Source organism: Camelina sativa, chromosome 1 (genome assembly GCF_000633955.1).
Source record: "Camelina sativa cultivar DH55 chromosome 1, Cs, whole genome shotgun sequence".
NCBI lineage: Eukaryota > Viridiplantae > Streptophyta > Magnoliopsida > Brassicales > Brassicaceae > Camelina > Camelina sativa.
In genome coordinates, this window is record NC_025685.1 from 2,331,571 (window position 1) to 2,345,505 (window position 13,935).

General features: G+C 39.1%; 4 protein-coding genes across 5 annotated transcripts in view; 2 read left to right on the forward strand and 2 right to left on the reverse strand.

The window, feature by feature from the left end:
- LOC104722734 (tubby-like F-box protein 9) lies at positions 1,000-3,240 on the forward strand. Its single transcript, XM_010440985.2, has 5 exons — positions 1,000-1,539; positions 1,724-1,811; positions 1,915-2,044; positions 2,277-2,453; positions 2,546-3,240. The coding sequence occupies exons 1-5, from the start codon at positions 1,249-1,251 to the stop codon at positions 3,009-3,011; spliced, it is 1,152 nt and encodes a 383-aa protein (XP_010439287.1). The 5' UTR covers positions 1,000-1,248; the 3' UTR covers positions 3,012-3,240.
- LOC104722822 (CASP-like protein 1D2) lies at positions 3,404-4,574 on the reverse strand. Its single transcript, XM_010441100.1, has 3 exons — positions 4,247-4,574; positions 4,024-4,150; positions 3,404-3,939 (listed from the first exon to the last, which is right to left on the reverse strand). Exons 1-3 carry the CDS (start codon positions 4,522-4,524, stop codon positions 3,733-3,735), a joined length of 612 nt encoding a protein of 203 aa, XP_010439402.1. The 5' UTR covers positions 4,525-4,574; the 3' UTR covers positions 3,404-3,732.
- Positions 5,620-11,488, forward strand: LOC104722916 (ISWI chromatin-remodeling complex ATPase CHR11). 2 transcript variants are annotated; one of them, XM_010441209.2, is made up of 24 exons: positions 5,620-5,935; positions 6,075-6,206; positions 6,303-6,409; positions 6,525-6,637; positions 6,842-6,939; positions 7,031-7,210; positions 7,293-7,514; positions 7,728-7,862; positions 7,941-8,223; positions 8,307-8,380; positions 8,496-8,716; positions 8,792-8,879; positions 8,952-9,045; positions 9,124-9,312; positions 9,401-9,435; positions 9,536-9,612; positions 9,717-9,806; positions 9,905-9,974; positions 10,072-10,126; positions 10,212-10,270; positions 10,357-10,522; positions 10,636-10,814; positions 10,913-11,128; positions 11,232-11,488. In XM_010441209.2, the coding sequence occupies exons 1-24, from the start codon at positions 5,735-5,737 to the stop codon at positions 11,319-11,321; spliced, it is 3,174 nt and encodes a 1,057-aa protein (XP_010439511.1). In that variant the 5' UTR covers positions 5,620-5,734; the 3' UTR covers positions 11,322-11,488. The 2 variants fall into 2 exon arrangements, with proteins under 2 accessions (XP_010439511.1, XP_010439588.1); XM_010441286.2 differs by having other exon boundaries at positions 10,215-10,270.
- The window catches only part of LOC104723062 (zinc finger CCCH domain-containing protein 34-like), a 2,905-nt gene continuing 721 nt past the window's right edge, over positions 11,752-13,935 (reverse strand). The window contains exons 2-7 of the mRNA XM_010441388.1: positions 13,666-13,832; positions 13,451-13,519; positions 13,224-13,346; positions 12,799-13,125; positions 12,417-12,713; positions 11,752-12,332 (exon numbers count right to left, since the gene is read on the reverse strand). Coding sequence (XP_010439690.1) covers positions 12,003-12,332; positions 12,417-12,713; positions 12,799-13,125; positions 13,224-13,346; positions 13,451-13,519; positions 13,666-13,832 — 1,313 coding nt within the window. The 3' untranslated portion in view covers positions 11,752-12,002. The remainder of the gene's footprint in view (positions 12,333-12,416; positions 12,714-12,798; positions 13,126-13,223; positions 13,347-13,450; positions 13,520-13,665; positions 13,833-13,935) is intronic.

Below are 13,935 nucleotides of genomic sequence, written 5' to 3' on the forward strand. Positions count from 1 at the left end.
TGGATAGAAAATTATGATACAAAAGTAATCAAAATTCATCTTGAAACAGAGAAAACAACTTTAAAACAATTAGTTCAACTGTTCGGAGGCCACAAAACCATTAAAAAGCAAGCGTAAAAGTATAACTTTCGATAAGGGTAAGAATAAATGCAAATATTAAATAACTACGTATAGTAGTATTTTTCCAAAGCCCTTGGGATGCTTAACTGGATGATCAAAAATATTCAAATGTTACTTAACCAATCCCATGGATATTGAAACATTTAACTGCAAATTTCATTATAGTAGACTAGTGGGTCAAACATGTGACCCTTTAATATGACAATTTGAATGCCTCGTGGTCTGCTTTTGTGCCTCCGATCTACACTATTATCCTAGTTGGAGTGTTGTTACTTATCGTTTAAGGCGCCACATGATACACACACATGTTACATGTATAATAAGATTTACATCATTGTCACAGTTTCGAAGCTAGTTTACTTAGAAAACCATGAGATAGCATGGAATCAATACCTACAATGAAAGATAACGAATCTACAGTTTAGTTACGGACTTGGATTCTTTAGTTTTGTTTTTCTAGTTGTGCCTCTCTGTTTGTTTTCTTACAAGGACAGGAAGAAAGAAAAGGAATGAAGAACAAGAAACGAATCATGATAATAAACACATTAATGACCTCGACATTATGGCCGGTTTAAAAGTATCTTTCAATTAGAATATCTTTAGAGACAAACAGTACCAAAATGCTAAAGATTTTGAAAATTTAGTATTTCAGTCGTAGTAAAAAGAATAATACTTATGAATTACAATATATACAGTACTACCAGCTATAGTAGATAAAAATAGGTAAATAAATATTTAATATCAAATCCTGACAAAAAAAATCCTCAGATTTTTCAGTTATCAATTTATCATCCTTATCCTATCACAGAACCATTTTTATTTTATCGTTTCCCAAAAAAAACGAATTAATTAATAAAAGAAAAAGAAAAAATACAAATTATCTAAAGAAGCGGTAAGAAGAAGAAGAAGAAGAAGTTCAGAAAACGCCTCCATCCATTATTATCGGTTGTGTTGGAATCTTGTTCGCGTCTCTCAAACAACAAACACTTCTCCCAACTTCTTCTTCACACCCACCCACCGACCCACCCAACCCAAATGATTCTCCCTTGATGACAACCCAGATCATGTTTTACATGATCTCAGTCATCTCTTAAAAACCCCTTTTTTTATAGATATAGATCTCAACGCATGACGATCCGGACTTTGATCCAGGAAATGCGGTCCAGGCCACACCGTGTGGTCCACGACGCCGCTTCGATTTCTACTGTTTCAGACTCTTTCAGCTGGGAGGAGCTTCCGGAGGAGCTGCTCAGAGAGATCCTGATTAGGGTTGAGACTGCTGACGGCGGCGATTGGCCGTCGCGAAAAAACGTGGTGGCTTGCGCCGGCGTTTGCCGTAGCTGGAGAATTATAACCAAGGAGATTGTATCTGTTCCTGAATTCTCCTCTAAATTGACTTTCCCCACTTCCCTCAAGCAGGTTTCTCTTAAAAGTTTAAAGTTTCGATTTTTTTAAGTGTTAAAGTGATGAAATTGAAACATAAAAATCGAGACTTTGATGCTCTTTGTGCCTAGGAACTGATCACATGTGTTCTCCTTTAAGTGTTCTTCATATGCTCAACAAAAGCTGAAGGGTTTGGTGCTTTTGATTGTGTTCTATGTAGCCTGGTCCAAGGGATTCTCTGGTTCAATGTTTCATACTACGTAATCGGAATACGCAATCGTATCATCTCTATCTCGGCTTAACCAACTGTAAGCCAACTCTGTTCTTCTTCCACGTTTAAAAGAGAGATTACTTGTTTCCGAGTTTTGAGATTGTTGACAAAAGCCCCTCTTCTTTTTGATATTTTGGCAGCTTTGACGGATAACGGGAAATTTCTTCTTGCTGCTTCTAAGCTTAAGCGGGCAACTTGCACTGATTACATCATCTCTTTGCGTTCAGACGATATGTCAAAGAGAAGCAACGTTTATCTAGGGAGAGTGAGGTATGCATATTAATATATCTCCTTCTTTAGCTTACTAAGATCTTAAGAGAGTAAGCTAACTTGGAGTTCCAACTTGTTTTGAGAGAGTAGTACAACAAAGTTTCTAGCTTTATGAGTTATAGTCGGGTTGTGAGCATTAGATTATGAGATGGTAAAGTATTGAATCGGAACCCAACTTCTTCAAAGCTATTAAAGTATGTTAACTGTCTAAACCTCTTATTGTTATTGCAAGATCAAACTTCCTTGGAACAAAATTCACGGTCTTTGATGGTAATCTGACGCCACAGACTGGAGCAGCCAAGATGCAGAAGAGCCGTTCTTCTAATCTCATCAAAGTTTCACCTAGAGTTCCTCAGGGAAGTTACCCCATCGCTCACATTTCATACGAGTTAAACGGCTTAGGTTCTCGGTAAACAAAATTTCCACATTCGAAAATAAAATTCTTGCAAGTCTTTTGTCCATTGTGAGTTTTACTATTTCTCCATGGTATATAAATAACAGGGGACCAAGAAGAATGCGTTGCATTATGGATACAATACCTATGAGCATTGTGGAGTCCCGGGGAAGAGTAGCTTCAACGTCCATAAGCTCATTATTCATCCGTCCATCACCGTTCTTGAGATCTCATTCAAAACCCGTGCGCAGCAATAGTGCATCTTGCAGCGACTCAGGCAACAACCTGAGAGACCCACCGTTGGTGCTGAGTAACAAGACTCCACGATGGCACGAGCAGCTACAATGTTGGTGCTTAAATTTCCATGGTCGAGTCACAGTGGCTTCGGTTAAGAACTTTCAGCTTGTTGCGGTTAGCGATTGTGAAACAGGGCAGCCGTCTGAGAGGATCATACTCCAGTTTGGGAAAGTTGGCAAAGACATGTTCACCATGGATTATGGATATCCGATTTCTGCGTTTCAAGCGTTTGCAATTTGCCTGAGCAGTTTTGAAACCAGAATCGCCTGTGAATGAATGATGAAGAGACTAACCTTAATTCACCTGCGTGTACTTGTTGTTGTGGTCTGTAGACTAGATGGTCAAAAATCTCAGGATCGTGATAGTTTTCTATTGACTTCTCGTGACATTATATATCTTTCTGTAGTATTTATTTTTGTCTTTGCTGCAAGGAGGCTTACCTGAAATAGGCAAACGTTACATCCTTTTGTGAAATTTACAAATAAAGATTATTTACTCTGCTGTAGAAGATTTGTAATCAATCTCTCTCTCAGAGAGCTTCGGGTTTTAGTTCACAGGAAAGGGGAAGGTTTGGTTTACTCTGTATGTACTGTACTGTGACTCAAGCGGCTTGCAAATCGGGTCGTGGATTTAACCTGCGCTTTCTGATTAGAAAAAGTCGGATCTGAAATTTTAAGTGGTTCTGTTTTATTTTTCCATTCTTTGTTGTCTGAGTCCCAACCTCACAACTAGGGTTTGTGGTGGAGCTCTGTTTGATTTTCTGAGGTATTACTAATACATATCATCTCACATAGGGTAAAATATAGGAGTTGGAGGCTACAAATGTAGAATGTGAAGACTCCAAGCAAAGCAACTGCTATGATTAAATGTAGAGGCTCTATAAGCAAAGCAACTTCTACGACATAAGTAACAAGGGACGACTCCACTCCATTAATAATGAATAAACCAAATCAGACACACACACACACACACGTTACAAGATGGAATTAAGCTTTGTTTATGGAGTTCTCTTGGAAAGAGCTGAGCAAATGGATAAAAGTAGAAGCAGGAAAGAAGCAAATAGAGATGAGGCAAGCGAAGTTGCAATGTAACGACAAAACTTGTCGTAGACATTACAAATCTTATTCCACCCAACGTCTTCGTTTCCTTTCAATGCAAATCCTCCCGCCGTTCCCGTCGCAAACGCCAAAATCCCCAGCATCACCTATTCATATATATATTCCGGAATTATATATTAAAAGCCCTGACTTGGACCTGAAGATTCAAGGTTACTTGTAAAATAAGCTACCGTGTCTAAGGAGGTCATGTAAACGGATATCTCTGCAGTGAATTCATGTCTCAAGAGTAGAGAGATGGAGAAAAGTGTTGAGATTAAAGCATAGAAACTAGCCACCACAAGTGCCACCACAAGGAATCTGCATTAGCCAACAACAATTTCAAGTTTAAACTAACAAGCCGTTACTTGATTATGATCATAACTCATAAGTCATAACATGGAGGAAGAAACGAACATGAAAGCGGGCGATTCTTTGAACTCGGCAGAGACAGGAGCCGGAGATGGAACTCCGGGGATCTGAGTCATTTCGGTCTGGTCGCTGGCCACCATTACTATAAGAGCAGTCAGAGTGGCGGAGAAAACCAGAACTCTTGTTATCACATCTATCTTCCGGAAACCTAAAAAACTGGCGCATGAAGATGGTGGTGGTGGTGGTAGTAGTACTGGTGCAGCGGACTCCGGAACTGGTTCAGATTTGCCGGTTTCTAAGTCGGGGTTCCCAATAGATGCCATCAGATGATTTATAAAATCTTTTTGTGGTTAAGTTTGGACTATGTGTTATAAAATTGGGCGCTACATGAGAATATATATATGTGTTATATAGTCCCGGCCGGTGATGATGAGTTGTAATTACCCTTACGCCAAGAAATGAGTTTATAAATCAATTATGGAGTGTAAATATATATTTTTGAAATTAAATATTGTAATCTGATCAATTAATAAAAGCATTTTCATTTGTACTCTGCAAACACCTTATGACAAATACACTAGATGTTGTAGTTTCCTTTTATTGTTGTAGTTTCATTTTATAGTTGTACGTATATAGTTGTGGATACTGACATACTGTAGATACAAATACAATGGGAACGTGTTAGGCCAACCCCGGGAAGGTTGAGGAAATTGGGCGACGATAATCAAGATGGTAAAAGCAAAATAGTATAAAAGTAATTAAGGAACATTAATAGGGAGTGGTTAAACAATCATCTGCAAGAAAAATATCTAATTTTATATATGCTCTTAGGTATCACTTTGCTTTCTACTTGTGGCTGTAAAAAACATTATTAAACTGCACGAAACAAAAGTCTATTAGCATTATTACCACTTCTCAAACATATTATATAGTCCAGTAACATGTTTAAACCATGGACATTAAACTATTTTGGTGACTATATATATAGTCGAAAGACAGACCAGGTTTGTCTAGACTCCAAAGCAAAATCACCAAATTTTATACCAAGAAAGAGGGAGACAGTGACACACAAGTCAAGAGATAAAACAAAAAGTCAGACATAACAGTAAGAACATATGCTAATCTATATCATCGTTTTCTTTCACATCTCAATTATACACCTAAACACTTTAGTAAATTTAAGTAATTAAGAGTAGAGATAGCTTTTAACTGGGGGAGATTATCAAACAAAATTAAATAATTGGGCCGTTAAGGATCCATTAGGCCTATTTATGTGACCAAACGAAGTCCATCTAAAGCGGGATATTCCAAAACTCTCTTGCTCAGTTGGCGGGTAATTCCTATTCGACGAAGCGAATGGGTACATCGTAACCGTCGATTTAATAAACTTAATCAAGGGTCATAAATAACCCTGAAGCTTCGGTCGTTTCGGGGGCTCTTCACTTAGCAATTTGTATCGAAATTGTCACTTTTATTTTACTTTCCCAGAAGCGAACCCTCGATCTCAAAGCCGAAACCTGATTCGTAGCTTCCATGGCGAGAATTTCGAATTCCGATGAGGCTTTCTCGTCGGAGGAGGAAGAGGAGCGGGTTAAGGAAAACGAAGAAGTAGAAGACGAGGAGGAGCTCGAGGCTGTTGCTCGTTCTTCTGGCTCCGACGATGACGAAGTAGCCGCCGCTGACGAATCCCCACTCTCCGACGGAGAAGCCGCCCCTATGGAAGATGATTACGAGGTAATTGCAGGCTGATTTCGTTTCCATGGCCGTGATTTTCGAATTCTCAGTGAACTCTGCGTCTTTTTTTTTTGTACTTGGACTTCCATTAGATTTGGCGTTCGTGTATTCCTTCATTGTGGTAATATGGTGTATGCAGGACGAAGAAGATGAAGAAAAAGCTGAAATCAGCAAACGTGAGAAAGCCAGACTTAAGGAGATGCAGAAGTTGAAGAAGCAGAAGATTCAGGAGCTGCTGGACTCACAAAATGCTTCCATTGATGCTGATATGGTGCGTTGTTTTGAGACTAACTATTTCAGGTTTTGAGCTGCTTTTTCTTCTTGTGATTTGGGTTTTTGACGATTTTGAATCGTTCCATGTATCTAGAACAATAAGGGAAAAGGGAGACTGAAGTATCTTCTGCAGCAGACTGAGTTATTTGCACACTTTGCTAAAGGTGATGCATCTTCTTCTCAGAAAAAGGGGAAAGGAAGGTGAGTTGGATGCAATTGATTTTCTTATATATCGGTTTATTCGTCGTTTCTGGTCTCAAAATAATTATGATGAGCATAGCCCTGATTTATTGTTGGTTTTAACTTGAACCTTCAGGGGTCGTCATGCTTCCAAGATAACTGAAGAAGAGGAAGATGAAGAGTATCTAAAGGAAGAAGAGGATGGCTTAACTGGATCTGGAAACACACGGTTGCTCACACAGCCCTCTTGTAAGTAACTGTATTTTGCTGTCTAATCTTGGATTGCTGCATATTGATGGTCTGTCTGGGAGCAACAAGTATTATATGATTGACATCTGTGTCCATTTGCGTAACCTAGAAATATTGTTGTGACATTTACTCTCACAGTTACCAGGTAGAATAGTGTCATTTTTTAGAAAGCTTGGGATTCATCTTTTACTTCTCAATTGATAGGTATTCAAGGGAAGTTAAGAGATTACCAACTAGCTGGTTTAAACTGGCTCATTCGGCTGTATGAGAATGGCATTAATGGAATTCTTGCTGATGAAATGGTAAACAATGGCTCCCCCAAGGATCTGGGTAAAATAAGTTCTCTATTTTCTATGATGCTAATCATTAAACCATTTTTTGCATGTGGTCTAGGGTCTGGGGAAGACGCTTCAGACGATTTCTTTGTTGGCATACCTTCATGAATACAGGGGAATCAATGGCCCTCATATGGTGGTTGCTCCAAAATCAACCCTTGGTAATTGGATGAACGAAATTCGTCGGTTTTGTCCTGTCCTACGCGCTGTGAAATTCCTTGGTAATCCTGAGGAGAGGGTAAGTCAGGAGCTGTCTGCCATTTTAGTGTTTCATGGAAATCTTTACCCCTAGATTCTGAGATGTCTGCTAAATAATGCAGAGACATATTCGAGACGACCTGTTAGTTGCTGGGAAATTTGATATTTGCGTCACAAGCTTTGAGATGGCCATCAAAGAAAAGACAGCACTTCGTCGTTTTAGCTGGCGTTATATTATCATCGATGAAGCGCATCGAATCAAGAATGAGAATTCACTTCTTTCTAAAACCATGAGACTTTTTAGCACCAATTATCGACTTCTTATCACGGGAACCCCACTTCAGGTGTTTGCTCTTATCTTATTCTTGAATACTTGGACATTGAAGTATTTTTTGTTAAGTAGCTTCTAAGTGAAACAACCTTCTTTATACAAGTCGGTTGCTCTCGTAATTTTGTTTTCCCTTCCTGGCACAGTGGCACTTTTATAGTTTCCTTAGTCTCTCTGATTTCGATAATGTTGTATAGCTGGCAATGCTCATGGTTCTTCATATATGCAGAATAATCTTCATGAACTGTGGGCTCTTCTCAATTTTCTTCTGCCTGAGGTTTTTAGTTCAGCAGAGACTTTTGATGAATGGTTTCAAATTTCTGGTGAGAATGATCAGCAAGAAGTTGTTCAACAACTTCACAAGGTATGCATGTACCCATTGCTTCTGTTGAGTTTATGTCATCACTATTCTTAGGCTAATCGCTTTCTTATATCTTTTCAGGTTCTTCGACCATTTCTTCTTCGAAGACTGAAATCAGATGTTGAGAAAGGCTTACCACCAAAGAAGGAGACGATACTTAAAGTTGGCATGTCTCAGATGCAAAAACAATACTACAAGGCTTTATTGCAGAAGGATCTTGAAGCAGTCAATGCTGGTGGAGAACGCAAACGTTTGCTAAACATTGCTATGCAACTTCGTAAATGCTGCAATCACCCTTATCTCTTCCAGGGTGCGGAGCCTGGTCCCCCTTATACCACAGGAGATCACCTTATAACAAATGCTGGTAAGACTTAGCATTCAATCTAAACTCTTCAGTATTACATGGAAATTTGTTTTCTTGAAGCAAATTTATATTGTTATTTGTAGGTAAGATGGTTCTCTTGGATAAATTGCTTCCTAAGCTGAAGGAACGTGATTCGAGGGTTCTGATATTTTCTCAGGTAAATGTTGATACAGAACAATTGGAGATAATGGTTTCCTACAGTTACCTTTTTTGTTTTTCTTTCTTTATATTTGAAGTCTGAGCGTTTTTCTTCTCTTTGCTCGTGTTATCAGATGACAAGGCTTTTGGATATTCTTGAGGATTATTTAATGTATCGCGGTTATCTCTATTGCCGTATTGATGGAAATACTGGTGGTGATGAACGAGATGCCTCCATAGAAGCCTACAACAAGCCAGGAAGTGAGAAATTTGTTTTCCTGTTATCGACTAGAGCCGGAGGGCTTGGTATCAATCTTGCTACTGCAGATGTTGTGATCCTTTATGATAGTGACTGGTGAGTCTCTTATCATTTCGACTGTAGTTTATGGGTATTCTCTTCACTTTTGACGAGTCTGGCTGATTTTGGCAGGAACCCGCAAGTTGACTTGCAAGCTCAGGATCGTGCCCATAGGATTGGTCAAAAGAAAGAAGTTCAAGTGTTTCGATTCTGCACTGAGGTTGATATTCTCCTGTATCAATAAAGTAGGAACAGCCTACGAGTTTAAATTAATAGTGTTTGTTGTCTACAGTCTGCTATTGAGGAGAAAGTGATTGAGAGAGCTTACAAGAAGTTGGCGCTTGATGCCCTGGTAATTCAACAAGGGCGATTGGCAGAGCAGAAAAGTAAGTTTTTATCATATGATCGCAAAATGCATTGTTTCATCTCTGGCGGATATAATATTATATTACTATGTTATGCAGCTGTTAATAAGGATGAGTTGCTTCAAATGGTAAGATATGGTGCTGAGATGGTGTTCAGTTCTAAAGATAGCACAATCACAGACGAGGATATTGATAGAATCATTGCCAAAGGAGAGGAGGCAACAGCTGAACTTGATGCCAAGATGAAGAAATTTACAGAAGATGCAATACAGTTTAAAATGGATGACAGTAAGGGTGTCATGGACCTTTCTCGCCCTACTACGCTGTGTAAATTTTGTAATGTCTGGATAATCTTCTGTTGTTTGATTTGTTGCAGGTGCTGACTTCTATGATTTTGATGATGAAAATAAGGTAACTCTTTTATATATCTCTGCATAGGTTGAGCTTTGATGTCATACCCTAGTTACGCTCTGCATTATTGAACCCAAAAATTTATTGTCATTTTTTTAAGGATGAGAACAAGCTTGATTTTAAGAAAATTGTGAGCGACAATTGGAATGATCCACCAAAGCGGGAGAGAAAGCGCAAGTAAGTGTTACTAATGCTTTATACATTGTGCGTCCTATTTTTCCAGTCCTCGTAAACTTTATCTAACAGAAACATACCTTTTGTTTTATCTACTATATCTTCAGCTACTCTGAATCTGAATACTTTAAGCAAACATTGCGGCAAGGTGGTCCAGCTAAACCTAAAGAGCCTAGAATTCCGCGCATGCCCCAGTTGTGAGTACCTCAACAAAATCTACTCTCATTGTTGGATGTCTTTTCCCTGTCTTGTGATATTCTTACACTAGAAATCTAATTTATTACCCAACCTTCAGGCACGAGTTCCAGTTCTTTAACATCCAGAGATTGACCGAGTTGTATGAAAAGGAAGTACGTTATCTCATGGTAGGGATCTCTAAACGAAACACTCATCACTGTTTTGATGTGCTTAATAGCGAGTTTTTTTGCCTAATAAAAGCAATTTGCTTCACTTTGGTTTCAGCAAACACATCAGAAAAATCAGTTGAAAGACACAATTGATGTTGAAGAACCAGAAGGTCAAGCTTACTTTCTCAGAATGTGTCCACTTTGTTAACATGTTTTTCCAGCAAACCTATTACTGATTATGAAATGTTTTGTTAGAAGGTGGTGATCCCTTAACTGCTGAAGAAGTAGAAGAAAAGGAGCAATTATTGGAGGAGGCAAGTGAATACGTTTAGTGTTTAAGTAGTCTTAGACATTGAAATTGGTGGGCTTTATTTAATTCTTTGTAATTTTCAATCTCCAGGGTTTCTCCACATGGAGTAGAAGAGACTTCAATACTTTCCTTAGGGCTTGTGAGAAGTATGGCCGCAATGACATAAAAAGCATTTCCTCTGAGATGGAAGGAAAAACAGAGGAAGAGGTTGAAAGATATGCCAAAGTATTCAAAGAGCGATACAAGGAGCTAAACGGTATGTAACATCTTTCAACGCTAAGATTCTTGCGGTGTTTTCACATACTGCTTATGTAATTTTCACATTTGGTGGGATAAGTAAGTTTATGATCATTCCCTCTAAATATGTAGACTATGATAGAATCATTAAGAACATTGAGAGGGGAGAGGCAAGAATCTCTAGGAAAGATGAAATCATGAAAGCCATAGGAAAGAAACTGGATCGCTACAGAAACCCTTGGCTGGAACTGAAGATACAATATGGTCAGAACAAAGGGAAGCTGTACAATGAAGAGTGTGACCGTTTCATGGTACGTCTTTTTCTCGTTTTTTTGTTTGTTTTTTATTGTATTTTTCACTAATTTCATCATGAAGTTTGATTGTTGGGGAACTTTGTGGTTAAAAACAGATCTGCATGATCCACAAACTTGGTTATGGGAATTGGGATGAGCTTAAGGCAGCATTCAGGACATCGCCTTTGTTCAGGTTTGACTGGTTTGTGAAATCCCGCACGAGTCAGGAACTTGCAAGAAGATGCGACACTCTGATTCGGCTGATTGAGAAAGAAAACCAAGAGTTTGATGAAAGAGAGAGGCAGGCCCGTAAAGAAAAGAAGCTCGCAAAGGTAAAAAATTGCAATGTTATTTACATATATAAAGGTTTTATAGTCAGTCTTTTGATTTGACTCTTAGGTGCTTAATCATTTTCTGGTTTTTGAATGTTTGAAGAGTGCAACACCATCAAAGCGAACCGTAGGAAGACAAGCAAGTGAGAGTCCTTCATCCACGAAGAAGCGAAAGCACCTGTCGATGAGATGAGATGAGATGAGATGAGATCATGTGTTTAGAGATTTGTTAAGTCTCTGTTGTTACATATATAATTAAGCTAATTTTAAGAGAACATATCAAATGGATTTCATTCTCTTTCGTGGACATTTGTCCTGGTTTGACTTGGATTTAATGGTTAGAAAGAAACTAAAGAATTATATGGAGGATTTCCTAACAACAAACTAATATTCAACTAACTAGTGATTTGCCACATAAGAGCCTGATTTGTTTTTGCGTTGTTCGTTTAGTGAGTAATAATGATCGAATTATAGATGTCATGTCACAGATCCACAATTACAAGAACAAGGAAGGAAGAGAAAACGTGAACACTAGATTTGTTTCTGTTTTTTTCATCGTTAGCAAACTTTTTGAATTGCTGCTCCATACTCATAAAAGGGCGCTTGTCATGAATCGAAGGTAGTAGCTTGAATAAGGCCATTTATTAATCGTTTTTCAAGAAGAAAAAACAAGAGAGAGAGAGAGAGAGAGATGGCCGTATGAGAGAATATATTATATATGGACAAATGGTCAATGACAGAAGCTTTGGTCTCTCTGCTTCCATAAAATCTCAGACCCCAAAAATAATCTTCTTTTCTCTTTTTCTTAATTGTTGCTTAGTTCATGAAGAATTGAGGATATTTTTCCTCTTTTTTTTTTTGTTGTTTTGTTTTTTTAACTTGAAGTCTTAGCTTCTGTGCTGCCACTGACGCTGGCCGAGTCACCACTCGTCTCAGCTGGCTCTGGACGGCTCAAGCTACTGACTATTGAAGAGGAAACTGCAGCAGTCGCAGCCTCTGTGGTGGGTTCATTGCTTGAGCTTGCAGGAGCTGATGAGCCGCTGAGCGAGGATGAACCAATTGGGTATGGAGCCACGGGCATGTCGGTTAGTGAAGATGCAGACGGGCTGTAGCTAAGTGAAGAACTCATTGAGTGATCAAACTTGCACGCCGGTCCAAATTTGCAGATTCCATGTTGAGTAAAGTGTGTGCATTGCGCTACGCCCTGTCAAAATATTAAAAATGTTGTCTCATACAAAAACTAGTAAAAAGTTATCATGTCCATAGAAAAAACAAGAACAAGACTTACGGGACGAAGTGGAAGGCCAATGGAGCTGAGGACAAGGCCAGATTTAGGTGGAACTGCATCTACAGGATGATGGTATCGGCACGAGGATCCAAATTTACAGTCGCCAGTTCTCATGAAGTATTGACACTCGGGTTGATCAGGTCGCTGAGGAAATTCTTTTGAGGTATTTGAAGAAGGACCTGATTGATATGGACCTGTATATACAGTCGCCGAAGGAGATAGCGGCGCAATTCCATAAACAGAGCTCGATCCAATAGAGGGTTGAGTTCCAGGGGAAGGCATTGCACTTATAGAAGCCTTAGAAAAAAAAGGTGATAAAAAGATTCTTTCAGCAATGACGAAACCACAAAAGCGAGATAAAAAGCTTCGGATTTTAGAGTACCTGGTAAGGATGCCAACCAGGGTATGGAACCATTCCGGGAGGCAGAACCATTGGAGGACCGTAAGGGCTTTGAAGATATGGAGCAGGCAAAAGAGATGGCCTAGTCAAAACTAACCCATATTGTTGAGACGATGGAACGGGTTGAGACTGAAGTGTCGGATAAATAGTCTGCAGCTGCGGCTGTGGCTGTGGCTGTGGCTGTGGCTGCTGCAGCTGTTGCGGCTGAGGTGGACCTTGTACAGCGAGTGGCACGGGATGGTTAAATCTACAAGTCAAACCAAATTTACACTGACCGGTTCTCATGTAGTAAGAACACTCTTTCTCTCCCTGCAATCAAAATTTCAAAGAGCATTAAAAGAGATCATACAAAATAAACAATGTGGAAACCTCAAATAAACCAATTTGGAGAGATAAGAACAACAAACCTGACGTAATGGAAATCCCAAATAACTTAGCGAGACAGGCGCAACGGAACCACTTCCTCCTTGCCTAGGATGATGATACTTGCAAGAAGCTCCGAATTTACACGTTCCCGTTCGCATAAAATGCTGAGCCAAAAAAAAAACAGTTCACAATATAAAACAATAAAGCAGACAAAGATCTTATAAAACTGCATTGCTAAAAAAAAACAAGAGACTGAGATTTACAAAACCTGACAAACCGGATGTCCCATCCTCTCCGGTAAAGCTCCAGCTTCTCCTCTAACACCACCTCCAATCACCTAAAACATCATCAAATCAGAGCTTAATCACTGGTGGTTCATTCAACGATCTGATCATCAGAAATCAGTAACTGATCTGAAATTGAAAACTGGTGAACTATATAATAAAAGAAGGAGAATTTACAAAAACTGGGAAAGAATTTTACCGCTCCACGATCTCGAGGGTGATTAAACCGACATCTTGACCCGTAACCGCAAACACCGGTTCTCATGTAATAAATACAATCAGGCTCGTCAGGTCTCTCCGGGTACGGTTCTCCTCCTCCTCCACCACCACCACCGCCGCCGCTCAACCCTAACCGCCACATAGAAGCTACAAAAATCACACATTTGAAACAAAATCCGTTAATTTAAACAGCTCTAATCGCAGATTAAGCCTCCAAAAAAAAAGAAAAAGAAAAAAAAAAAAAAAAAAA